Below are 21,711 nucleotides of genomic sequence, written 5' to 3'. Positions count from 1 at the left end.
AGTTCCTGATGATATTGCATGATATATTACAGTACTGTATGTCCTGATATAAATGCCAGGCAATATATGGAATAGGAAACTGTCTTATAGATTTTTCTTATTTTACTTTTAAAGTACATTTTACTGATTATACTTGCATACGTTTTACCTAATTAAGTAACGTTTTCAATGCAGGGTAATGGAGTATTTACAGTTTAGTAGTAGTACTGAATACTTCTACCTCCGCAACTGATAACTGGCCCTTATTTTGCCCTTGCCATTTTATTGGTGGAGGTTGTTGAGCGCGGTAACACACAGAGTAAAATCAGTCGACATTCATAAATCCAACCAGCTACTCCACTGGTGTATCCATGGCAACAGCTTCTAGTGTTGATCATCCCAAGATGGCGGACGAGGAGAAAGCTACGATTGTGAGTGCAAAACCAAAGCTAGTTATCGTTTTCTTGGATAAACACAAACGTTTCGCTGTTTTGAGTGATAGTGCGACACTCCCTGAGTAAACGTAACGTTATGTTTTTGAGTATAGCCTTTGCAATAACGCTCGTTATTTGAATGTTAGCTAGCTAGCTGCCTTGCTAACCGATTCTTAGTCGGAGCTAAATTGATTAACTGTAACGTTAACTTGCCTCGCGTTCCGTCTTTAGCTTTAATCTCACTCATCCAAGGGCAAGCTAGCTACAACCTGAGAGCTAACAGCTAATATAGCTGCAGTAAGGTGACAACAGCAATGCGTAGGTAACATTACAGTGCAAATATACATTGTTGACCACCGTTAGCCCACGCTTTATACTGTAACTTAGGTTTAGGTAAAATACCTGAGGCTGACTTTACCACAAATACTCGTTGTGTTATGGCTATACCATCTAGCGTTTAGGATGTGATGACATAAAAGGTAATGTTAATACTCAAAACGTCAGTGGCGAAGCAATCCACAAGTGAGTCAAATATAGAGGGAAAAATGATGTGAAGCAAAACACTGGGATTGAGCATGCGTGCATCTAACGTTACCTGTAAACTGCATGTAATGTCAACTAGTTAATGGTTCTGTTAATGTAATAATCGGTAGTCGGTAGTCACCAGTGGTGGAATAAGTACATTTACTTAAATACTGTACTTAAATACAATTTTGACATACTTGTACTTTACTTGAGTATTCCCATTCTGTTATTTTCTTTTAAAGTAAGTAAAATGTACTTTTTACTTTACTACATTACTTATTTGAAACTTGGTCAGTTGTTAGTTTTTACATTTAAAAACACACAGTACTTATATGAAATGATGCCGTATTATACTACTACCTACTACTATCTACCCCAGTAGTATTCAAAGTATCTGAAATTTGCTCAACATTGGCCAACTACAACATAAAAATGCTTTTCTGTGTATTTATTAGTGATAAAAACAAAACTATAATCTATTAGTATGCAACTGTAATTACAATTCTGCTCAACATATGGCAGTATATTGACAGGTTCATAACATCCAATTAAGAAAGTCATTTTTTTCATATTCTGTACAATTGAATATGAATGCACCTTTTCAGGTCACTTTGACCTGTATTTCCACACAGCAAGAACACATAAAGAAACAATATAAAAAAAACTTTTTGTTTGGGTGGGGAAAATCTATTTTGGTGGGGCGACCGTAAATACTGCTCATGGGAAACACTGATAGATGACGTCCAGTGTATTTTTTTTTCAATGTAATGTATGGATCATACGCTGGTACTTGTTTGTTTTTGTTGTATTTCATATATTTCAGCTCCCAGTTGCTACTGAAGCCAAGAAACGTCGGGCACCTAAAGGTACTGCAAGACATTTGACACTTGCAAGTCATCTTGCAACAATGATTTTTTTAAAAACACAACTTTTCCGACACCCATTGTTTTGATTTCTGACAATGTGTCTGTAACTGGTGAAGGGTAATAATCGAATGAGTTTGGAACCAATCATCCTGCAGAGGTCACCCTCACCCTTCTATCTACCGTCCCTAAAAGGAACAAGCTGTTTATACAGTATGCTGCTAAGCCATGTTCCAGACATTTCTCTGTGTGGAAAATGTTTGTTGTTCATATATTATATGAGGATATTTTGTCATCGTAATTATGGCTTAATGTCCCGTTTAGCGAGTTAAGCTGTTGCTCATGATTAAGCTTTTTTGTTTTGTTTTACAATGTGTTTAATTATCAGCGGCACTGCTGAGAATGCAAGTCCTATGGGTGCAATTAAGTACATGCTATGGTATCATTTTGTGTGGTATGGTATTGTATTAACATGCAGTGATCTTTTACATAGCATACAAGCCCTTACTGTGTCAAAACCCTAAGTGCATTAATGTAAGGTAAGATGACTGAGTAATCAAGTAATACAGAAAGTAAAGATTGGATTTTAATTGGTTAATGTAATGGAAGTGTACAGTACTGTATAAGTGAAGTGCTAGAAGCCCCATAACTAAGTCAAAAACAGTAAAAGTTTTAATTCTGCTTATAGCTATAATACTTTATTATAAAAATGAAACATAAAGCTGTAAAAACATATGCCAAACATGCACATCTAAGGACAGAGGGTGTGGTATGCTGTGCAGATTGTAAAGCCCCTTGAGGCAAATGTGTGATTTGTGATATTGGGCTATATAAATAAAATTGCTAATAATAGAAAAAAAAATAAAAAGCCAATATATCTCAGTTTAAGTGTCTCCATAAGCTACTGATTTCATACACTTCTTCTGTAATTACCATCATGAAATGCAATCAGGGTTATATAATGCACAACAAGTACATTATATTCTTTTATTACATTTTTTTGCGCAATGCAGTTACTACATTGTTAGCAGGTAAGACTGAGGTGTTGCAAAAATATGAGCATGCCCACTAGTAAGACCTAAAATCAGTTTCTTTTAAATCGCTAAATAAAACTGCCAATGGCATAAGGTCATTTCACCTGTTCCAGTACAGCATGTTCCAGTTTTGTAGAATCAAGTGTTAGTGAAGCAATCTATTTGTCTTTTCTCTCCCTCGGAAGAATTAGTGTTGGCAGCTGAATATGAGACTAAATTACTTTTTGAAGTTTTTGTGGCGAAACTTCCCCAGAAAATATTCATCATATTTTTCATTACATTCTCCCCATGTGTCTTTTGATCTCAGCATGCCTCTCCTCTGCTCTTATCCCCTTTTAACAGATGGTTGAAGCACATGGAAGCCAAATCTGTCTTAGCATTAGCCAGATCAAATTTAACAATGAGAAAATTCCTCTGTTTGGGAAGATGTTTTTCACAGGACTATATTTAGGAGACCTCTTGCTGTGCTCTTCTTCTTACCTCCTTTCTACCCTTCTTTCATACCGTAGTTACAGGAATACATGTCACACATGTATCCCATCTCTCCTCCACCAAATGTGCCCCGCTTTGTGTATGTGGACACTGGAGTGCCACAGGGCCCCATCTGAAACCCAGAGACAAGAATATTATTGCTGTCTCAGCAGGAAGAAAGCGGATTAGGTTGCTACAAATAGGGCCATTTCCGAATCTTGACGGGGCAAACGTGTGAAACCCATGCAGTTTCACCCTCAGCGATGAAGAGGATTCCTCTCTCTGTTGTTGGAAGAGGCTCCAGTTCGAGCGGCAAATCAACAGAGCACTGCTTGAAGCGCTGACAGATAAAAACAGAAGGGCGCTTTAGTGTAATTCACACTGTATTCCTACACAGGCAGTTCATTAATGATATCCCCCGATGTCAGTGGCAGACTCAAAGCCAAGCAATTCATTCCACATTGCCTTGAATCCTTTTTTTAGCCTCAGAGGAAGGTAGTTGGTAAAAGATAACAGGATTACCAGAATCAAACTCGCTCGAATTGGAATTATGTTCTTTATGTCTTCCTTGTGAAATGAAATCTTGTACTCCACTGGGAAGAAGACTTGGAGCATTGTGGTTGGGTTCTTGAGGTTACCTAACCCTTTCTAAAGCTGGCTTTTGTATCGTGCTGCTAACTCCTCCAGCTTCCCTCTTTCAGTCTGTCTCTATACCCTCTCTGTTCTGTCACAAGCACCTGGCTTGCGAGATACATTGTTGCCCTGGCAACGGGCAGAATATCTCAACCTGCCAACACACTAAGAGAGAGACAGAAAAAAAGCAGTGTTTGTAACGGAAAAAACTTGCTTACAAGGTGACATTTACAGCATGGCTGGTGAATTGATTATAGTTTAGCCCGGGGATTTTGGTTGAAGTGTTAACATCTATGTTACTGTCAGATCAAAGACTTTCAAGTGACTGCAGTGGGAGGGAGGTTTCAAGATTATGTGTTTAATTTATACGGCCTTTTTTTAATTTGGCAGTTGAAAATAGTCAAAATAGACATAACTCTTAATAGTCTGAGCCGCTTGTTTGTAAATAAAATGATTTACAGTGTGTTTGGTGAATTGACTTAAATGTAGCCTGTGGATTTAGGTTGAAGTGTTACATCTCTGTTAACTGTCAGATCAGCGACTAACTAATGACTGCAAAAGGAGGGAGCCAACAGGAATTAACCATTCAGCTATCAACTAAATAAGACATTATCGAAACAGTAATGAGCTTAAAAGCTTCCCTGATTTTTCTTCTCATTTTATTATATTCTTATTTCCAGCTCCAGAGCTTCCCATTGTGGAGAGGAGAAACTGGCTAATCCACCAGCACTATATCCGTAAAGACTATGATACATGTAAGGTAAAGTATCTTTCTATGGTTTAGTCTGCTATTGACCCATGTCTGTGTTCGGTGTTGGTCTGATTGACCTTTTAAAGTAATGATGAGGATAATGAATGCCTGGCATGTACAGGGTTCTGTACTTTATTATAGGCTAATTCACTGCATTGACCTGTGTATTCCCACATGAAACCGGTAGGTACTTAGCAAAGTCTCTGAATAGATACCTGTACTTATAATAATAAGATATATTACTGGAATCCTCCTTCTCACTTTCTCCTAGTGACAGAAACACTCCTCCCTCTCAGGGCCTTATTTTAATTGCGCCAGCGCAGTGACGAGCCATAGTTGTATGTTTTGGGCACACAGACTGTGTGGCCGTCACTAAGCACACCTGCTATTTTGGTCCATGTATGTGCAGCAGCACAAAGTGTAAAGAGCTGGGTGAGGTTGAATATACAGTAGATCAGAGGGTGTGGTGATTAGTAAATTCGCTCTCAGCCACATCAGTCACATCACTGGTCTCATCGCTGTGAAACAGCTGAGCCAATCGCATAAAAGCACAATCACTACAATAGCTCAACAAATGGGATATCATGTTGTACACAGCACCACAAATCTCCAGCCAGAGGCAGTTGGTGTGTTGGCTCTTTTTTTCAAGTCAATTAGTAAAATTAATTTACTATTACTACTTAATTAAACTAATAATAATAATAAAAAATGTGGTGAAGTAGTTTATGATTGCATCAATTCAACACTATTTCAGTTTAAAGTCTACTGTATTTTAGGTTGCAAGTTTTGACATCCGATCTTAAAATGTGACAGAACAGCACTTGCTTCGTACCACAACACTTTCCTTTTAAAGTTGGAAAGGAGGCTGTGATGCACAGGATTAATGAGCCTCGGTAATCCAATGCCACAATATTTAATTATACTGGACCTGTCTGATGTTTGTGGAGGTGTATGGGGTTATTTTGTAGCAGCTTGGTGTCATTTGCACGTTATTTAAGGCACTTATCAGATGCCGCAAATGTATCAACATATCTGTCCTGCTGCAGAGATTAAAATAACTGAAGGTGGTTTACATACCATATAAAGCAACTGCATGTAGACAACAGATACTGTAAGAATCACTCATAATAATTTATAGATAAATGCGGACTGATTTACTAGCATTCCTGCTTTCACCACATTGATGCCGATTTAAACACATCTACTTGCTGTTTAATGTTGAATTAAAATATAATATTTACATTTACGCCTCTCCTCCCGCCTGTGCACCGTGCTCTGGGCACCACAATACAGCTGGGCAAAGCAAAATTTCAAGGTCAGGAAAATACCAAGTTGTCATTGCGAAATATACAGATACAAATGTACAAAGGGGTTGGTTTTCAGCAGGGCCAGAAACGTTTGTTGTTTCAAGCATAGTAGCAGTTGTTTTAGCAGTATCCCTACTCACGCAATAACGTCCACCTCAGTAGTAGAAATTGTCTCCCGTTCTGTGTCCATGTAGGCGATCATCAAAGAACAACTGCAGGAGACTAATGGGATGTGTGAATATGCCATATATGTTCAAGGTGAGCAGTATTTTTAATAGTAACTCTTCCCTCTCACAAATGAAACGTGTACGATGTTAATTAAGAGCTGCATCCAATGAAGGCTTTTTGGTTGTCAACGGCAAAGCTCCCCAGTACATTATTTAGTTCCCCAAAATCAGGTCTTTGGACCCCACGCTGTGCCTTTGATTTTTAATGTGCTTTTTTTTTTTTTTACTTCCTCATGTAGATGAATATGCTCTCTTTTTGTGTCTTAATTTCTTGCCACAGCACTTATCATGCGTCTTGAGGGCAAGATCCAACAGTCCCTGGAGCTGTTTCAGAGCTGTGCCATCCTTAATCCCAGCAGCGCTGACAATCTCAAGCAAGTGGCCAGATCACTGTGAGTCTACTGCCCTCAAGCCCGGGGTGCATCAACACCCCTTCATTAGCTAAAAACACTGACATAGGAGAGAAATATACATCGACACCAGTCCAACTGCTATCCACTTCCGCCAGAACATTTTTTAATACTGTAGGGAAAAGTCAATCCGCCCCCAGTGACTATTCTTCACTGTTGCACCATTGCAAGTATACAGTTATTATTCAGCAAGCAGTGATTAAGATTGATACATTTCTTATATGGATTATTGTTTTTTGTTTTTTCTGTAGGTTTCTCCTGGGAAAGCATAAAGCAGCTATTGAATTCTATAATGAAGCTGCGAGGCTCAACGAGAAAGACTGGGTAAAGGAGAAGAACCACTTTAGTACTCTGTTTCTGCTTTGTCTTAAACTTTGTGTGTTTATTAGGCCTGGTATCGTTCACTCTAAATACACAGCATGAAGTTCTCTCAAATTGCCCCCATCATTTAGAACAGAGATCTTCAACAAGGGGTCAACGGCCCCTAGGGGTTCCTCAGAGTCACCGCAGGGGGGGCCGCCAAATTATTGTTTAATACTTTTTTAATGTGTTTTTCCCCAAAAATTTAAAATATGCCTGAAAATATACATTAACATGAATACAATGGATTATTAGAAAAGATAAATCGGCCTATTCATAAAAAACAACAACATCAACAACATTGAACGCTTACTGGCCTGTAGGTAAGGTAGCCACTATAGCCATCCACAGATACAGCTAAGCTTAAGGATTTACTGTACCTTCCACATGTATGTTTGACGTTAAAACATGATGGGGCGGCCTCTAGCTCACCTAGTGAGAGCGTTCGCCCCATGTTGGCTGAGTCCTGCAGCGGCGCGGGTTCGAATCCTACCTGCTGCCCTTTGCTGTCATTCCCCATCTCTCTCTCCCTTTCATGTCTAGCCACTGTCACTACTTAATAAAGGCAAAAGCCCCCAAAAAATAATCTTTAAAAATAAAAAATAAAAAAACATCATATATGAATATGTAAATAGCTTAGTATTGTAGAGCACCATAAAAAGGTATGTATAAAGGCTTTAGGCCGCCTTACATGTTAGGCCCAGTTTATTATGCAACTTAATTTTATACAATATATGTAGTAGGGGGTCCCTGTTCGTCTCTCTTTAAGGTTAGGGGTCCTTGGCCTACAAAACGTTGAAGACCCCTGATTTAGAATGTTAAAATGCCCAGACTGGGAAAAAACATGGTTGCACCTCCAAACTGATGCAGGGCTGTTTGACTATGAATCCCTTAAACATTGTATTAAACTGGCCAGGCAGGACCATTAACCACTCACACTAGTATGTTTTGGAAACGGTCCCCTCTAATACTACTTTGAGTTATACAGAATTTGTATTCCACAGTGCTGTTGCCTTAAATAACTTTTATTTATTTTTTAACTTTTCATTTATTTGGAAATTTTAATTCGCTCAGCCCTTTTTTTCAAGATTTCTCACCTATACATGCAAGTGTATATTGAAATGTTGTTGCCTTTATCCAGCTCTGTTCAGTTAAGCATGCACCAACGCCCCATGTATAATTTTCTAATTTACTTACCCCAGGAGATCAGTCATAATCTGGGGTTGTGCTATTTCTTCATCAAAGACTTCAAAAATGTGAGTATGCTGATTTTACCGACACTGTAAAGGACAAATTGTTCTCAATCCCAGGCGATTTGATCATCTTGAGTTTCTGTCTCTGTCAGGCTGAAGAGCATCTAAACACAGCTCTCCAGATAAATAAACACGACAAGACCTTCATGATGCTTGGAAAGGTTCATTTGCAGGCTGGAGATACTGACACGGCCATCGAAGTGTATAAGAGGGCAGTGGAGTAAGTAAACTTCAAATGTGGACAATGTTAAAAAGCACCGAGAAGACATTTAAAGGTGCAGTAGGTAAGGCTTATAAAACTAACTTTCTGTCATATTTGCTGAAACTGACCCTATGTTCGAGTAGAACTACATGAAGCAGGTAATTAAAAAAAAAATCCAGCTCCTCTGGCACCACCTACAGCCTGTAGTGTGATTTCAAAAATCCACAGCTCCCTGTTCAGATGCACCAATCAGGGCCAGGGGGGGTGTCTAACTGCGTGTCAATCACTGCTCATGCACACGTATTCATTCTCCCTTGTGGGGGGAGGGGCTTAGGAGACCGTTTTGGGCTTTAGCAGGAAAGGGGGGAGGGACAGAAAAGTTGTCGATGTTCAAATTTTTTGGCTAAGTCCTGGATCTTTGCAATCCTCCGTACAGCACCTTTTAAAATAAGCATTATAGGTATATGGTATTAAGGACTGCCACTATGGTTCTGCATCTGTTTTTAAATATTCTAGACATACATATACAGCAATCCATTCTAAGTGTTACATTTCAGGAATTGTTTACCTAGACAAAGTTCTTTTATCCAACCGAGAAACATTACACAGCCTCAGCATGACAATTTTCTTCATAACATTGTCTCAAGACACTAAAAGAGATAAGAGCCATAAAACATGTTTAATAAGAAGTTGGTTACTTCCAAGGGAGTTTGTTCATATTCATGTTTTCAAGTCTTTTGGAGCTCATTTCTATATGTGGGCCTCCTTCAATCTTACACAAAGCTCCAGTTTTGACATAATTTTAACCCCAGGCCGTTTTCAGTTCAGTATAAATTCTGTTCATTTCCACTTCTATTCACATGTTGAATATTTAAACATTAGGCTGTGGCATAAATAAGAAAATGACATCAGTGTCTATAATAGAGCTCATTATGGCTATCTCCTGTTGGGGATAAATGAATTAATCAAGTGCCCCGATACTGCAGTTGCTTTTAATAAGACGTACCGCTGTGAATCTTTTTTTTTTAATGCAGATCTGTCTCTTCTCTACCATTTTTATTTTTTTGTTCAAACCATATCCCCCACAGGTCATAATTAACACTCCACAATTATGCAGAATCAAACCCTGATTGAATCAGCAGATTCCCTGAATATCAACTATGTTTGCTTTAGAATAAGTGCGGGCATTAAATGTAATTACAGGCATCGATAAAGTGACATTTTTTATTCTACTTGTCTCCTTCTCAATTCAGATTCTCTCCAGAGAATACTGAACTCCTGACTACTCTTGGCCTGCTGTTTTTACAGGTAGGTAGATTTTGTTTTAAAAATCTTTTCTGTGTAATTATGTGTAAACAAGCAACAAGCACTACAAGAGTGACATTTACTGTAGGTGTCAGAAACATTTAAAAAGGAGAAGATGTATAATTTTTTTTGTTTGTGTTTTTGCCAGCTTGGGAAATACCAAAAAGCATTTGAGCACCTTGGAAATGCCCTCACTTTTGACCCCAACAACTATAAGGTATGTGGGTATTTGAACACACATTATGCTTTGGTATAAACCTAGTTTGCTACTGAGTAGGGCTGAGCGATATGGATATGCAAATCAGATATCACAATATTTTTGACCAAATACCTCGATATCGATATTGCGGCGATATTCTAGGGTTGACAATTGGTGCTTTAACAAAATATCTTCACACTTAGATTTTAGATAAATAATCATCAGTAATGTGGACATAATGTCTAAGTGGGGAAAATGCAACTAATAGAAGAGCTAGAACAGTCTGGTAAGTTCAGAAAAGTACATCACTTTACTGTAATGCAGCCTTTAAAACCAGTAAAAGACACCACTTATGTCATATCACGATATTACGATATCCAAAATCTAAGACGATATCTAGTCTCATATCACGATATCGATATAATATCGATATATTGCCCAGCCCTACTACTGAGTTACCTGAGGACAGTGCTTTAAACTTCTTTTAAAGCTGTTCAGTTAAAGGTAATTCTCTGTCACATAGTACGGTCCATCTTTCATTATGTGCAATTTCAAAGGGTACTACTATCTCTACTATCTCTTTAATCACTGTTTTTATTCCCAGGCCATCCTGGCTGCAGGCAGCATGATGCAGACCCATGGTGACTTTGATGTGGCCATGAACAAGTACCGAGTGGCAGCATGTGCTGTGCCCGAGAGCCCCCCTCTCTGGAACAACATCGGCATGTGTTTCTTTGGGAAAAAGAAATATGTAGCTGTAAGTAAATACTGTTAATTGGTTCATTTGTCCAGTTTTTAAATCAGTGCATTACTCCAAACAAAAGAAGCAAAAATGATGATGGAGAGTAGTTCAGCATATTTACTGTTTTACCCCACTACATTTCAGAGGGAAATATTGTACTTTTTGCAGTTACTATTCAGATTAAGTTTTACATAAAAAAACATAAAATACATTGTATTGTTATATATTAAAACAGTGGTTTCCACCATTTTTTGGCTTGTGACATCTTGTAAAAAATTGCTCATGTTTTGTTATTGTTTCTTCTTTCCTCTCACATTAACCATCTAGATACTCCTCAAATTTATCTTGTGACACTTTACCACTGGACTTAACTACCTAACTGTAGATAAAATAGTAAAGAACTAGCTGCACATAGTCCTCATAAATCGACCGGCGTTTAAAATGCCAACACAAAGGAAGCCAAAGGCAACGGATAACCGGCCTAAATGAGTGAAATCCGGCAAATTTTCCGTCGGCAACGAAGCAATCCCAGAAGTGCAACGTCAAGGATATAGACTATTTTTACACCAAACCACAGACTGGGCCTTGAATCTTTTTGTGATAGTAACATAGCATACATAGCTCAGGCATTTTACACTGCATTGTTGTTAATTGGCTTTTAATGTATTCTTGCTAAAACATCTATGTCTGCTATGCTGGAAACAGCTTGCATTCAGTTCATATGCTCACATCAACTAACAGACCACTTATCCTTAAATTACTGTATTTTTTTTCAATTTGGGAGCCAACAAGATGAGATCATATTAATAAATGTATACATTGCTACTCCATAAGTTCCTGAACTATTATAAATCCACCGTTGTACAGAATCTATAATTTTGTAGGTTCTTCTTGCATCATATTTTATTAAAGTGCTCATATTATATATTAACACACGTTATAATGCTCGCCTAGCTGCTAGCGTCGCACGCCCTCATACTCTGCTTCTGACTGGCTAGTAGTCCTTACCTAGCTACTGCGCATTTGCGACTCCCAACAAAGATGGAACAGAAGTGAGATGTCTCACTCTGTAGCTAAAACAGAGAGCTCAACACACAGGGTGAAAAGAGGAGCTGCAGCAATGTGCAGTACAACAAAAATATGGTGTTTTCTGAAAATTAAACCACATAAACCTATTCTGATATAACCTCTAAATACAATTATGAACCTGAAAATGAGCATAATATGAGCACTTTAAGATACCAATTTTTGTTTTGACAGCTGTTTGACTTCTCTCTCCCAACTTCATCCCTCCCACAGGCCATCAGCTGCCTGAAACGGGCCCACTACATGTCTCCCTTTGACTGGAAAGTGTTGTACAACCTGGGTCTGGTACACCTGACCATGCAGCAGTATGCCTCTGCCTTCCACTTCCTCAGCGCAGCCATCAACCTGAAACCACGTATGGGGGAACTCTACATGTTGCTGGCAGGTACTGTGCTGAGTCAGAGAGACAGAGAAATAATGTATAATCATGATCGTGTCTTTAAAGAGTAAATTGATGATTTCTGGCAACAACAAAAAATAATGGCAACAATTACTGGGTATTTAGCAGATTACTGTACTGCATTAATTTAATAAGTTACCAAAGGAAATATACTATACCCTTCTAGACAACAAACTGAACATGCTGAATTTGCTGTCATCTGCTCCTGCGTTTGACAGTATTTCAGTTCAAGTTTAAGCCTGTCTCATTCTTAACAGTGGCTCTGACCAACTTGGAGGATGTAGAGAATGCCACCAGAGCGTATGAACAAGCTGTGACAATTGACGAGTGAGTCTGTCTTACGCCTTCTACCTTAAATGTACTGTGCATCTGAATTTGAGTCTGTAGTTGAATCCTTTTAATATTTATTTTTCCTCCTTGGTGATCAATTATCTACAGTTCCAACCCTCTGGTCAACCTGAACTTTGCCATCTTCCTCTATAATCATGGTGATAAGAAGGCAACTCTGGATCAGTATCAGGAGATGGAGAGGAAAGTCAACCTACTTCGAGACAGCGGTAGCAACGTTGAATTTGATCCAGAGGTACTTTAGATCCTGTTGATTTCTCAAAGTCAGCTGTAGAAGCCATTTCTTACAGTATTTGTAATTGTTTGCCTACTCGTCACTAACAGCTAATGGACATGGCTCAAAAGATGGGAGCTGCCCTGCAGGTGACAGAGGGTCTGGTGTGGACTAAACCAGTCAAGGACTCCAAATCAAAACCAAACTCTGCAGCAGCCACCAAAGCCCCCGGTGCTCCCCTCGGTACTAACCAAGCTCTGGGCCAAGCCATGTCTTCCGCTGCGAGCTACAATAAGAACCTCCAGCTACAAACAGGTAAAAGTGACCGGTGCGGGTTGTAGAAAGTGTCAGTTAATATTGTGTCACCTCGGTGTAGCTTCTGGTTGGACGTCTCGATATGTGAAAGAGACTCTTGTTGAGTGTCAGAGTCGAGGTAAAGCTTGAAATGAGGTCCAGCTTTGAGACAGGAGACCACACGAGGCTGAGTATCTATTTTAAGTTTGTTCTGAGCACAAACTGAAAATGGGGTGAGCACATACAAAATATTTTTCATTATAAAAGTCCAGTGTTACACCCTCAGTGCAGGTGATGACATTTCACAGCCTCCGCCTCTCTCTCTCTCCCCCCATTAAACCAAAGCGCAATTTTTCATTTTAAAAATATCTCTTCCCTCTGAGCTTCTTGCCTGCACTACTGTAGCAGATTGGATATATGGGAAAAAAAGAAGCTAACATCTAGCCAGTATATATTCTTGGCAACAAAAGAAAGACAGCCGTGTGGAAACACACAGTTAAGATAATAAATTCAAGTCTGCTCTGAAATGATTGTCGCAGCTTACAGCTCTCATACGTAAGTGGACTCGGAGTGCTTTTCTTCCACGAGAGCCTGTGTTTTCTCTCACTTTTTCTTTTAGCTGTTAACAAATGACATCAGAACAATGTGTCCATGTTCAGTGACATTTTACATATAATTACACAGCTCTGACAATCGATCTGCTTTCTAACACTCAACACTATACAACTAGTTAATGTAATTTAAAGTGGAGGGTTGTATAACTGTTTTTGCTGATGTCAGTATCTTTATATGCTGTTCTGTAACAGCTAGTCTGTAAATTAATTTAGCTGTAGGTCAGGCAGGGACCTACTGTATCTTGGTGGTTATTAAGATTAACAACTTACCCCTGAAACTTGGTTTGGGTTTGTGAAGATATCTGTCACAAAGTGCATTGTGGGTTAAAGGTATTTGTGCAAATGAAAACAACATAAATCTTTCAAAAGGTAAGCCTCCCTACGTCTCACCCATGTGTGTTACAGAGGGGGGTATTATGTAACCGTTTAGTCATTGGGCGAATTTAGTTGTAAGTTATAAATGTGCTGTTAGAGCATCAGACTGGTAGTCCTTAATGATTCACCACCTTTTACATGTGAGGAAACTGCACCATTTAAAGAAGCCAATCTAAATTGAAGTCTGTGGGATGTCACAACTGCAAAATCTAATTATATGCAGCATCTAACTTTTCAAAAAGTACAGTCACATACAACCTGCACAACAAAATGACCCTGCACTCAGCCTCAAAACATGATGGTGGTGGTGTCATGGTTTCGATGTGGGTAATAAATAAATATTCGACAGAGACCATTGTGACGTTACAGTTTGTAGTCTGGTTGTCTAAGTTGTACGGAACAAGGCATTTCTTCATGCAAGAATAAGGACTTCCAAATACGGTGCTTCGGTGTTTCTGTTGGCCTCGATTGAGATCTATTAGCGTACATCCACTCGATTAAAGTTCAACAAAGGTGAACTCTGACCTGCGAGTTCGCCGTAGCCAGCTTGAGATTCAAACAGGAAATACATGCTTGAATTTCTCTGTTGTGTAGGCTTTAATTAGAGTGAATGTGAGCTGGGTCAAATATAAGTGCAGTATGACCGAATATTGTTTGTTTGGTGTACTTACTTTTTTGGTGTACTTTTATCCGAAGCGACTTACAGTTGCTATATAAATTATATACAGTATATATCAGAGGTAGCACGCCTCTGGAGCAACTAGGGGGTTAAGTGTCTTGCTCAGGGACACTTTGGTTGATGTATCGCAGTGGGAATCGAACCCAGAACCCCCACGTGTCATATCCACCCCGCGCCATCACCACCCCAGCATCAGTAACCACAGTCAAGTTCTGTACTGCTGGATTTGATATAGAAACGTCCGTGGAAGTCGTGGGGGAAAGCAATACCACAAGCTAATCACATTTAAAGTTCCTGAATAATGCTGCAGATATTAATGTTAATGGATCGACTCTTATTATTTTTGTTATTTTCAGGAGTTTCCAAGGGCCCCTCCATGCCCCTTGAGCCAGAACCTGATGTGGAGAATGCCCCCAGCCCGCCCACTGACCCTCCAGGCTCCCCAGAACCGGTTGAGTCAGAAAACCCCAAACCCAGAACCTCCAAGAGGAAATCTAAGGTGGAGGAATGAGTTAGTTTGATAGTTACAATCTTACGTGACATCTTTGTCATAAGGTCACTCTCATGTTATAGAGGCAAATTGAGGTTCTCAAACATCAGCTAAGCTATTTGTGGTTTTCTAGCTTATTGTAGTTAGACATGAAGCCTTGAGTTATAGGCTTCTCGTTTAGTCACATGCTACACAAACAATTTATGTGCTGCACAAAAATGAGTTTTTCACTGAAAAAGAGCAACGGCAATGTGCATTTTTGTCATGCCATTTATTTCAGGAATATTAAATGTCACTGCATCACTTATCACTTTTTAAACCAAAGTTTCTTGTAAAGCTGTGTAGATGTAGCAGCTTTGGTGCACATCAAAACCCATTCCAATGGATGTTGCAGTTTAAGAAAGTCTCTATTTGGCAACATGGTAATATGGGCATTTTGGCAGTTACAAGTGTTAATATTTGGATGAACTCAGCAATAAGGTTAAATAAGAATTGTCCTTGTATTGACATATCCAGGGAAGGTGTCAGCCCTAAAATATAAACGTGAAGGAATTGCTGCGACAATCACTGCTAAAATCTGAGGACAGAAAAGGATGTTTATGAATAGTTACAGGATATTGCTTGTTTATATGATAGGGCTCTTTTTGAGGGTTAGGTGTAAATAGTGATACAGACTTTTATATGTGGATAAATGTTATGTTTATAGAGAGTAATGTATTTAATATTAAATAAGAGACTTTAAAGAAAATAGCCGTCTCACTGCTTTTATAAAGTCCAGTTTGTACATTATTCTATGCTGTGTTTTCTAATGTTAAGGTCATTTAGTTCAGCAGACACCACCAACAGGGGACAGTATTGTTTAAGAGCTTTCAAAGTCAATGGATTATCTAACACACAATGCATGTTCTGAACATAAGAACAATAACTTACACACAAACACATTAATCCGTCCACCTAAACTGATGTTGAAACTGTCAACATCTTGGACGAGGGCTTCCAGTGGAGTAGCTGCTTCTTAAATGTAATATAGTTATGTATTGATATTGTTTGTGTGTGGCGTCCCATATATGTGGATTGTAGAAATGAGGTACTCATTAAACCCAATATTCTTTCAGTCCTGGTAATCATCCATTAATGGTTGTGGGGGAAAAATGTATGAACAAGGAATAAAGTGGTTTAAGATAGTACATTATCTGTACTGGAGGTCACATACAAACTACAATTATTAATGTGTATGAATTACAATAGGGATGGGGCAATTTGTACATATTAACCGAAATATTTATGTCTCAATACACAGGAATATGTTTATTATTGTGTTTTTAATATTTTGGTTTAGTTTAGAGACATTTAGCCCATTTAGGGCAACTAAAAGACCAAGAAAGACAAAAGAAATAGCTTGTGCACATTTCAAAAAGTAAAGCTTTATACCCAAGCACTGTCCTTATGGTTAGAATTACCAATAGAGCCTCCAAATCATAGATACAAAACAGCTCCAAATCGCCTCCCGACTCACCGTTGATGTTTCCAAACTGAATTGTTATGATCATTAACTGTAAGTTGTGAGTATTTTGGAATATAATTGAAATGATTATAACTCAAGTTGGTTCCAGAGATAAAATTGGTTCTTGGCAGTTTTGTCTTAATTCCTGAGCTAATCAAAATGAAAGATGCTTGATTGAGGAACTATTTAAGATAATAGTGGAACAAAAACTATTCACGTTGCTATGTAATAGGCCTATGATGGCAAAAATAGTGTTGAAAGACTTGTGTTTGAGTTTCTCTACAAAGTTGACTGCAGTTTGGATATAATGGTGTTTAAACCGTAACTCTCGCCAAAATGCAACCTAGGGTCTTTTTGTGAATGTACCCGAGTCAAACTTTCGTTTAAAAGCATATTTAGGATGGTAGCACCACTTTTAAGATTTACCGTATTCTCGTTTTTGGTCAAATGGCCTTTTGAATGGGAGTGCTAGGGGCACTACTATGATCGCATCAAAATCACTATTTTTAAAACACTAAGAAGGCTCGACACAGTAGTGCCCCTAGCACTCCCATTCAGAAGGTCATTTGACCGAAAACAAAAATACTGTAAATCTTAAAAGTGGCGCTTCCATCCTAAATATGCTTTAAAATGAAAGTTAGACTCGGGTACATTCACAAAAAGTTAAAGTTACACTTTAAGAAGTTTAAACAGACTCTTCCTGGGACATTGGCTTCCGTCTGAAGGGCTTCATAGCCTGGCATGTTTGAAGACCCGTAAGTATGATGTTTGACTATATTTATATTTATTTATTTATCCCTCACGGATCTCACAGATGCCTCTGGCGATTGGATGTGATGTGGATTTTTTGAGGACAGAGCTTTGGTTGTATTTGTTGACAGAAGGAGTTGTAGCTTCACTAAGATTGGTACAAAGAGCTGCAGGACAGAACATTTCCATGTTGGATAAGAAGGAGAAATGCTGAGTTGTTGTTATGACAGTTTTTTCCCTTCCCAGTGGTGAGGGTAAATATTTATTCATTATCTGGCACAGGACAGAGTGAAGGCTGCTGCGGACCAAGTGTCTGCTGCTTGTCAGTCTCTCCCTTGTACTGTAGCATGTGTTGTGGTTGTTTGTCACCGTAATAATACATCATGTGGGCGTAAAGAAATGCTTGTGCTGGAGGCCAAATCTCTGGTTTTAAAAAGCCTGGTTATTGTGTATTATTTGATTTTGAATCTTTGAGTCTGATAACATGAGTCAGATGTATACGATACACCTCTGGGTCAAGAGTTTGTTCTGTATGTGAACAGGTTGGCTCAGTGGGTAGAGCAGGCGCACCTATACTGAGAGGTTTATGCCTCGACGCAGAGGTCCAGGGTTCGAATCCGACCTGCATGTCTTCCCCTTCTCTCTCACCTAGCTGTCCTATCAAATAAAGGGAAAAGCCCCCAAAAATAAATACAAGACTATGTTCTGTATAATGGAAGAGCTGATTAGACCCTCTACAAACTATTCTGCTTTAGTAACATTCACATCATCAGTTGTTTTAGGTATTTGGTCTGGCCTAGGACCTTTTCTTCTTTTTGCCATTGTATAGAAAGAGGTATGAAATATCATCTTGTTATACTATTATTCTATCGAAGTTTAAAATTCTGGTACCGTGACAACCTTACAGTGGAATGTGATTGTAAAAAAACACATCATGAATGAAAAAAACAAATGTAAATTCAATATCTATTTTTTTTGCTGAATCATGTTTATGGTTTAGATATGACATTTACAGAATTTAGTTTATTCATTTTTTATTTTGTGACCAAATGTTTTTTTATTCAACAAACAACATAAACACAATCAGCAGCATGTTACAGGTAACAAAACATACATGTAACACCTCCCCTCCCCAGGACCCCGTGAGCGTGCAACTATAGTCACAGTCGGCCTTTTAATGTCTCTGCCATTAAAAGCCACATATCCACATTCACCTGTCTAGCTCCAGTGATGCGGGCTGTTGAAAGTTCCATATAAAGTATGTCAAGAAAGGTCAGAAGCCACTGCTTAATGGTCAAAGTGTGTTGGGGCTTCCAGCGCACTGCCGCCATTTTCTTTGCAGCTGTAAGCCCAGCAAGGACTATCCTTTTCTGACATTTAGAAATCTGAAGTGAAGAAGTGTCACTCAGTAGCAGAACTGGTATTGTCGCGGGAACTGTCCCAGAAACGAATGTCGTCAGTTCTGAGGCAACATTTTGCCAGAACCGTGCAACAGGGGGACACTCCCAAAACATATGAAGAAACGTGCCCATGGTCTTTAGCGAACACAATGTGCACGAAGCATCACCAATAATTTTCATTAGGCACGGCCTACGAGGGGTCAAATAAGTCCTATGGACAAAATTATAGTGGATTTGCTGGTGGTCGGGATTTCTAGAAGCCAATTTAACATTATTCCATACATTGCTCCAGTCAAAATCCAGCTCTAGCCCTGGGAAGTCCCTCCTCCATACTCTGTATTATTCATTTTTTATATGTTTTTTATGTTTAGATTCCGCTTAGCTTAGAGATAGAATATGCTGTGAGCATCACTTATGGTTTATAAGCACACTGTTCAAAGTCGGCCCCTCCTCCCCTGCTCAGCGCCAGAGAGAGAGCAGCGGCGGTCGAGCGAGCTAGAGCGTGAAAGAGGGAGCGCTGTACACAACCGTGAATCAGAGCAACAAAATGATCTTTTCGGATTGTTGCTTGGCATTTTTTTTTTTATAAAGCACAAATAAACACACCCACACCTTCGTGGAAAAGTTACCACATTGTGGGATTATGAATAAATGCAGAGCTTCGTCCTGTCTGTTTCTCTGTGTCTCTGTCAGTTAGACTTGTGCGTCCATTTGAGACGCGGGGGGCAAAGCGGCGGTTTGAAATGAGAACGGTCTGCAGACCCTGCACGCTTTTATTGGCTGGGGGTTAGACACCCACTTGGGGCCCACTGCTCTTTGTTGACGCCCACGAATGTCCCGCACTCAGAAAAAGAAAAGACAAAATACAGGCAGAGGGCAGGGTCTCTGCAGATACAGACACACACAGGGTCATAAGTGATAATTGAAAGGGACTACTTTCTAGTCTAGACATTGTTTTTTTGAGGAAAGCACTGCATATTATACCTTTTAATTTGATGCCATGCACCTATTTTACATAGAGATGGTCCGATACCATTTTTTGCTTCCCAATACCGATTCTGATACCTGAACTTGCGTATCGGCCGATACCGAGTACCGATCCCATACCAGTGTGTCATATATTTTATTATGTTTTAACAACTGTATACTACTATCCCTGTATGGATGTGATATTATTTCTATCTTTGTTGTTGGTCTGGCTCAGGTTAAACTCTTTGTGAAACATGAACACAAACAATGAATGCCGTAGAACTTTCTTGTATTATCCAGTTTGACAGTCAGTTATAACGGAAAAAGAACATAAATAAACTACTTTAACATAGATTTTCTTTAGGGCTTTATTACGTGGTATCAGATCGGTGCATAAACTCCAGTACTTGCCAATACCGATACCAGGGTTTTAGGCAGTATCGGAGGCGATACTGATACCGGTATCGGTATCGGAACATCTCTAATTTTACATACAGAATTGTATTTGAAGCTAAAAAGTATTGTCCTAACCATTTAATGTAGATAGATGTAGATAATACTGCCGACAGTCAGTCAGATACTGATCAAATCTTCCTCACATGGCACTGCTACATTTAGTCATTGAAGATTAAATCCAACCAGACCATCATTTGACCCTGAAGGTGCACACAGCAGTGGTCATTGATCTGTCAGGGATACCTTTCTTGTCTTTCTTGCTTTTTATTCATTCATGATGAAGAATAGCGTCTACATGTGTTGCTACTGTCGCCAAAAGACTTGTTTTTTCATTAGGTCCTTGTTAAACTGTGCATGCCTGAATTGCCTGTGGTCATAACCTTTACTGACCTGTAATTTACTGCTCCTGCTGCAGTTATTTTTCAGTGCACCTGTGGAAGATTGTTTTTTCATTTTTCGTCTTTCTACAATTCAAATCGCCTGTGGAAGCGTCTCAGTACCTTACGTTTCATTTAAAGTTCTCTGGCTCCAGGGAATGGTAAGTTGTGCTATTTTTTTCATTTATGTTTTTTTTAATTTTGTATACAGTTGTAACTTATGATAGGCCTAAATAAATACATTATTTTATATTGTTGAATTCCCTTCTAGAGTTTTTTTTTTTTTTTATATATAACTTTTATAAAGTTTTGACAGGCTGTATTTTAGTTTTGTTCGTTCGCTGGCAGAGGCCTTACTTAAACATTTTATTTCCTTTGTCCACCGAGACTTTCTTAGTTTAATTATGGTGACATGTGGTGGTTTGATATTTGAGGATTCTGTCTGGATCTCAGATGAGCCCATTTTCCTATACTTTGCAGTTTTACTGCATATCTTTACAGCTTTTAACTTGTACATCACATAAAACTACTGTAATTCTGTCCGCACCTCTTCATGCAGTGTCTGCTCCTTGTCTGGCTCTTTTAAATAGTTCCCCAGATGGTAATAATAAGGTCTCGAGTATCAAGCTCAGGGCTGACACACTTCTCATCCTCCTGTCTTTCTTTTTTCTCTTCAGTTACCTCAGTCACACGTCTTTTATGTCCAGTTTCTTCTGAACTCGCCACAGTCTCTCCTGCCTGACACACAAACTTTGTCCCAGTTCATCCTACTTATTTATTGTACACAGTATGTACTAATCTTTATAGTATACTGTTTTTCCTTCAGTTACTATACAAGAAATACACATACTTTAATGTTTTATACAACCAGGTAATAACTCAATATGCGCACTGTGCAAATACAGTCAATCAACTTCAGAATGCCATTGCCAATTAAACTTGACATAGACACAAATAAATGTTTTTCCAAAATCTGATAGTTATTTTTGTGTTTTCTGAGGTGTTATTGGAGCTGGTTCACCAACATCCTTGGATTAGATTTTTTTCCAGCTTTCATTTC

At 38.8% G+C, this 21,711-nt stretch overlaps 1 protein-coding gene across 2 annotated transcripts; it reads left to right on the top strand.

Annotated features, from left to right (window-relative positions):
• The first annotated feature begins 310 nt into the window (after positions 1-310).
• bbs4 (Bardet-Biedl syndrome 4) lies at positions 311-16,309 on the top strand. Of its 2 annotated transcripts, XM_031290045.2 has the most exons (16): positions 311-410; positions 1,762-1,804; positions 4,620-4,699; positions 6,192-6,255; positions 6,505-6,616; positions 6,886-6,958; positions 8,197-8,250; positions 8,340-8,467; positions 9,703-9,757; positions 9,903-9,971; positions 10,558-10,710; positions 11,995-12,166; positions 12,439-12,508; positions 12,620-12,764; positions 12,854-13,058; positions 15,062-16,309. In XM_031290045.2, the coding sequence occupies exons 1-16, from the start codon at positions 351-353 to the stop codon at positions 15,214-15,216; spliced, it is 1,638 nt and encodes a 545-aa protein (XP_031145905.1). In that variant the 5' UTR covers positions 311-350; the 3' UTR covers positions 15,217-16,309. The 2 variants fall into 2 exon arrangements, with proteins under 2 accessions (XP_031145905.1, XP_031145906.1); XM_031290046.2 differs by lacking the exon at positions 311-410 and having other exon boundaries at positions 4,620-4,694.
• The last annotated feature ends 5,402 nt before the right edge of the window (positions 16,310-21,711 follow it).

Source organism: Sander lucioperca, chromosome 3, assembly GCF_008315115.2.
Source record: "Sander lucioperca isolate FBNREF2018 chromosome 3, SLUC_FBN_1.2, whole genome shotgun sequence".
Taxonomy (NCBI): domain Eukaryota; kingdom Metazoa; phylum Chordata; class Actinopteri; order Perciformes; family Percidae; genus Sander; species Sander lucioperca.
Note: the sequence above shows the minus strand (reverse complement) of the source record. Positions and strands in the feature narration are given on the sequence as shown.

What these genes read in the sequence shown, in the direction of transcription:
- bbs4 (XM_031290045.2), top strand. Translation starts at nt 351, where the DNA reads ATGGCAACAGCTTCTAGTGTTGATCATCCCAAGATGGCGGACGAGGAG. An exon ending in GGCTCAACGAGAAAGACTGG is followed by an intron (nt 6,959 to 8,196) that starts GTAAAGGAGAAG and finishes TACTTACCCCAG; the next exon opens with GAGATCAGTCATAATCTGGG. An exon ending in TTGGCCTGCTGTTTTTACAG is followed by an intron (nt 9,758 to 9,902) that starts GTAGGTAGATTT and finishes TGTTTTTGCCAG; the next exon opens with CTTGGGAAATACCAAAAAGC.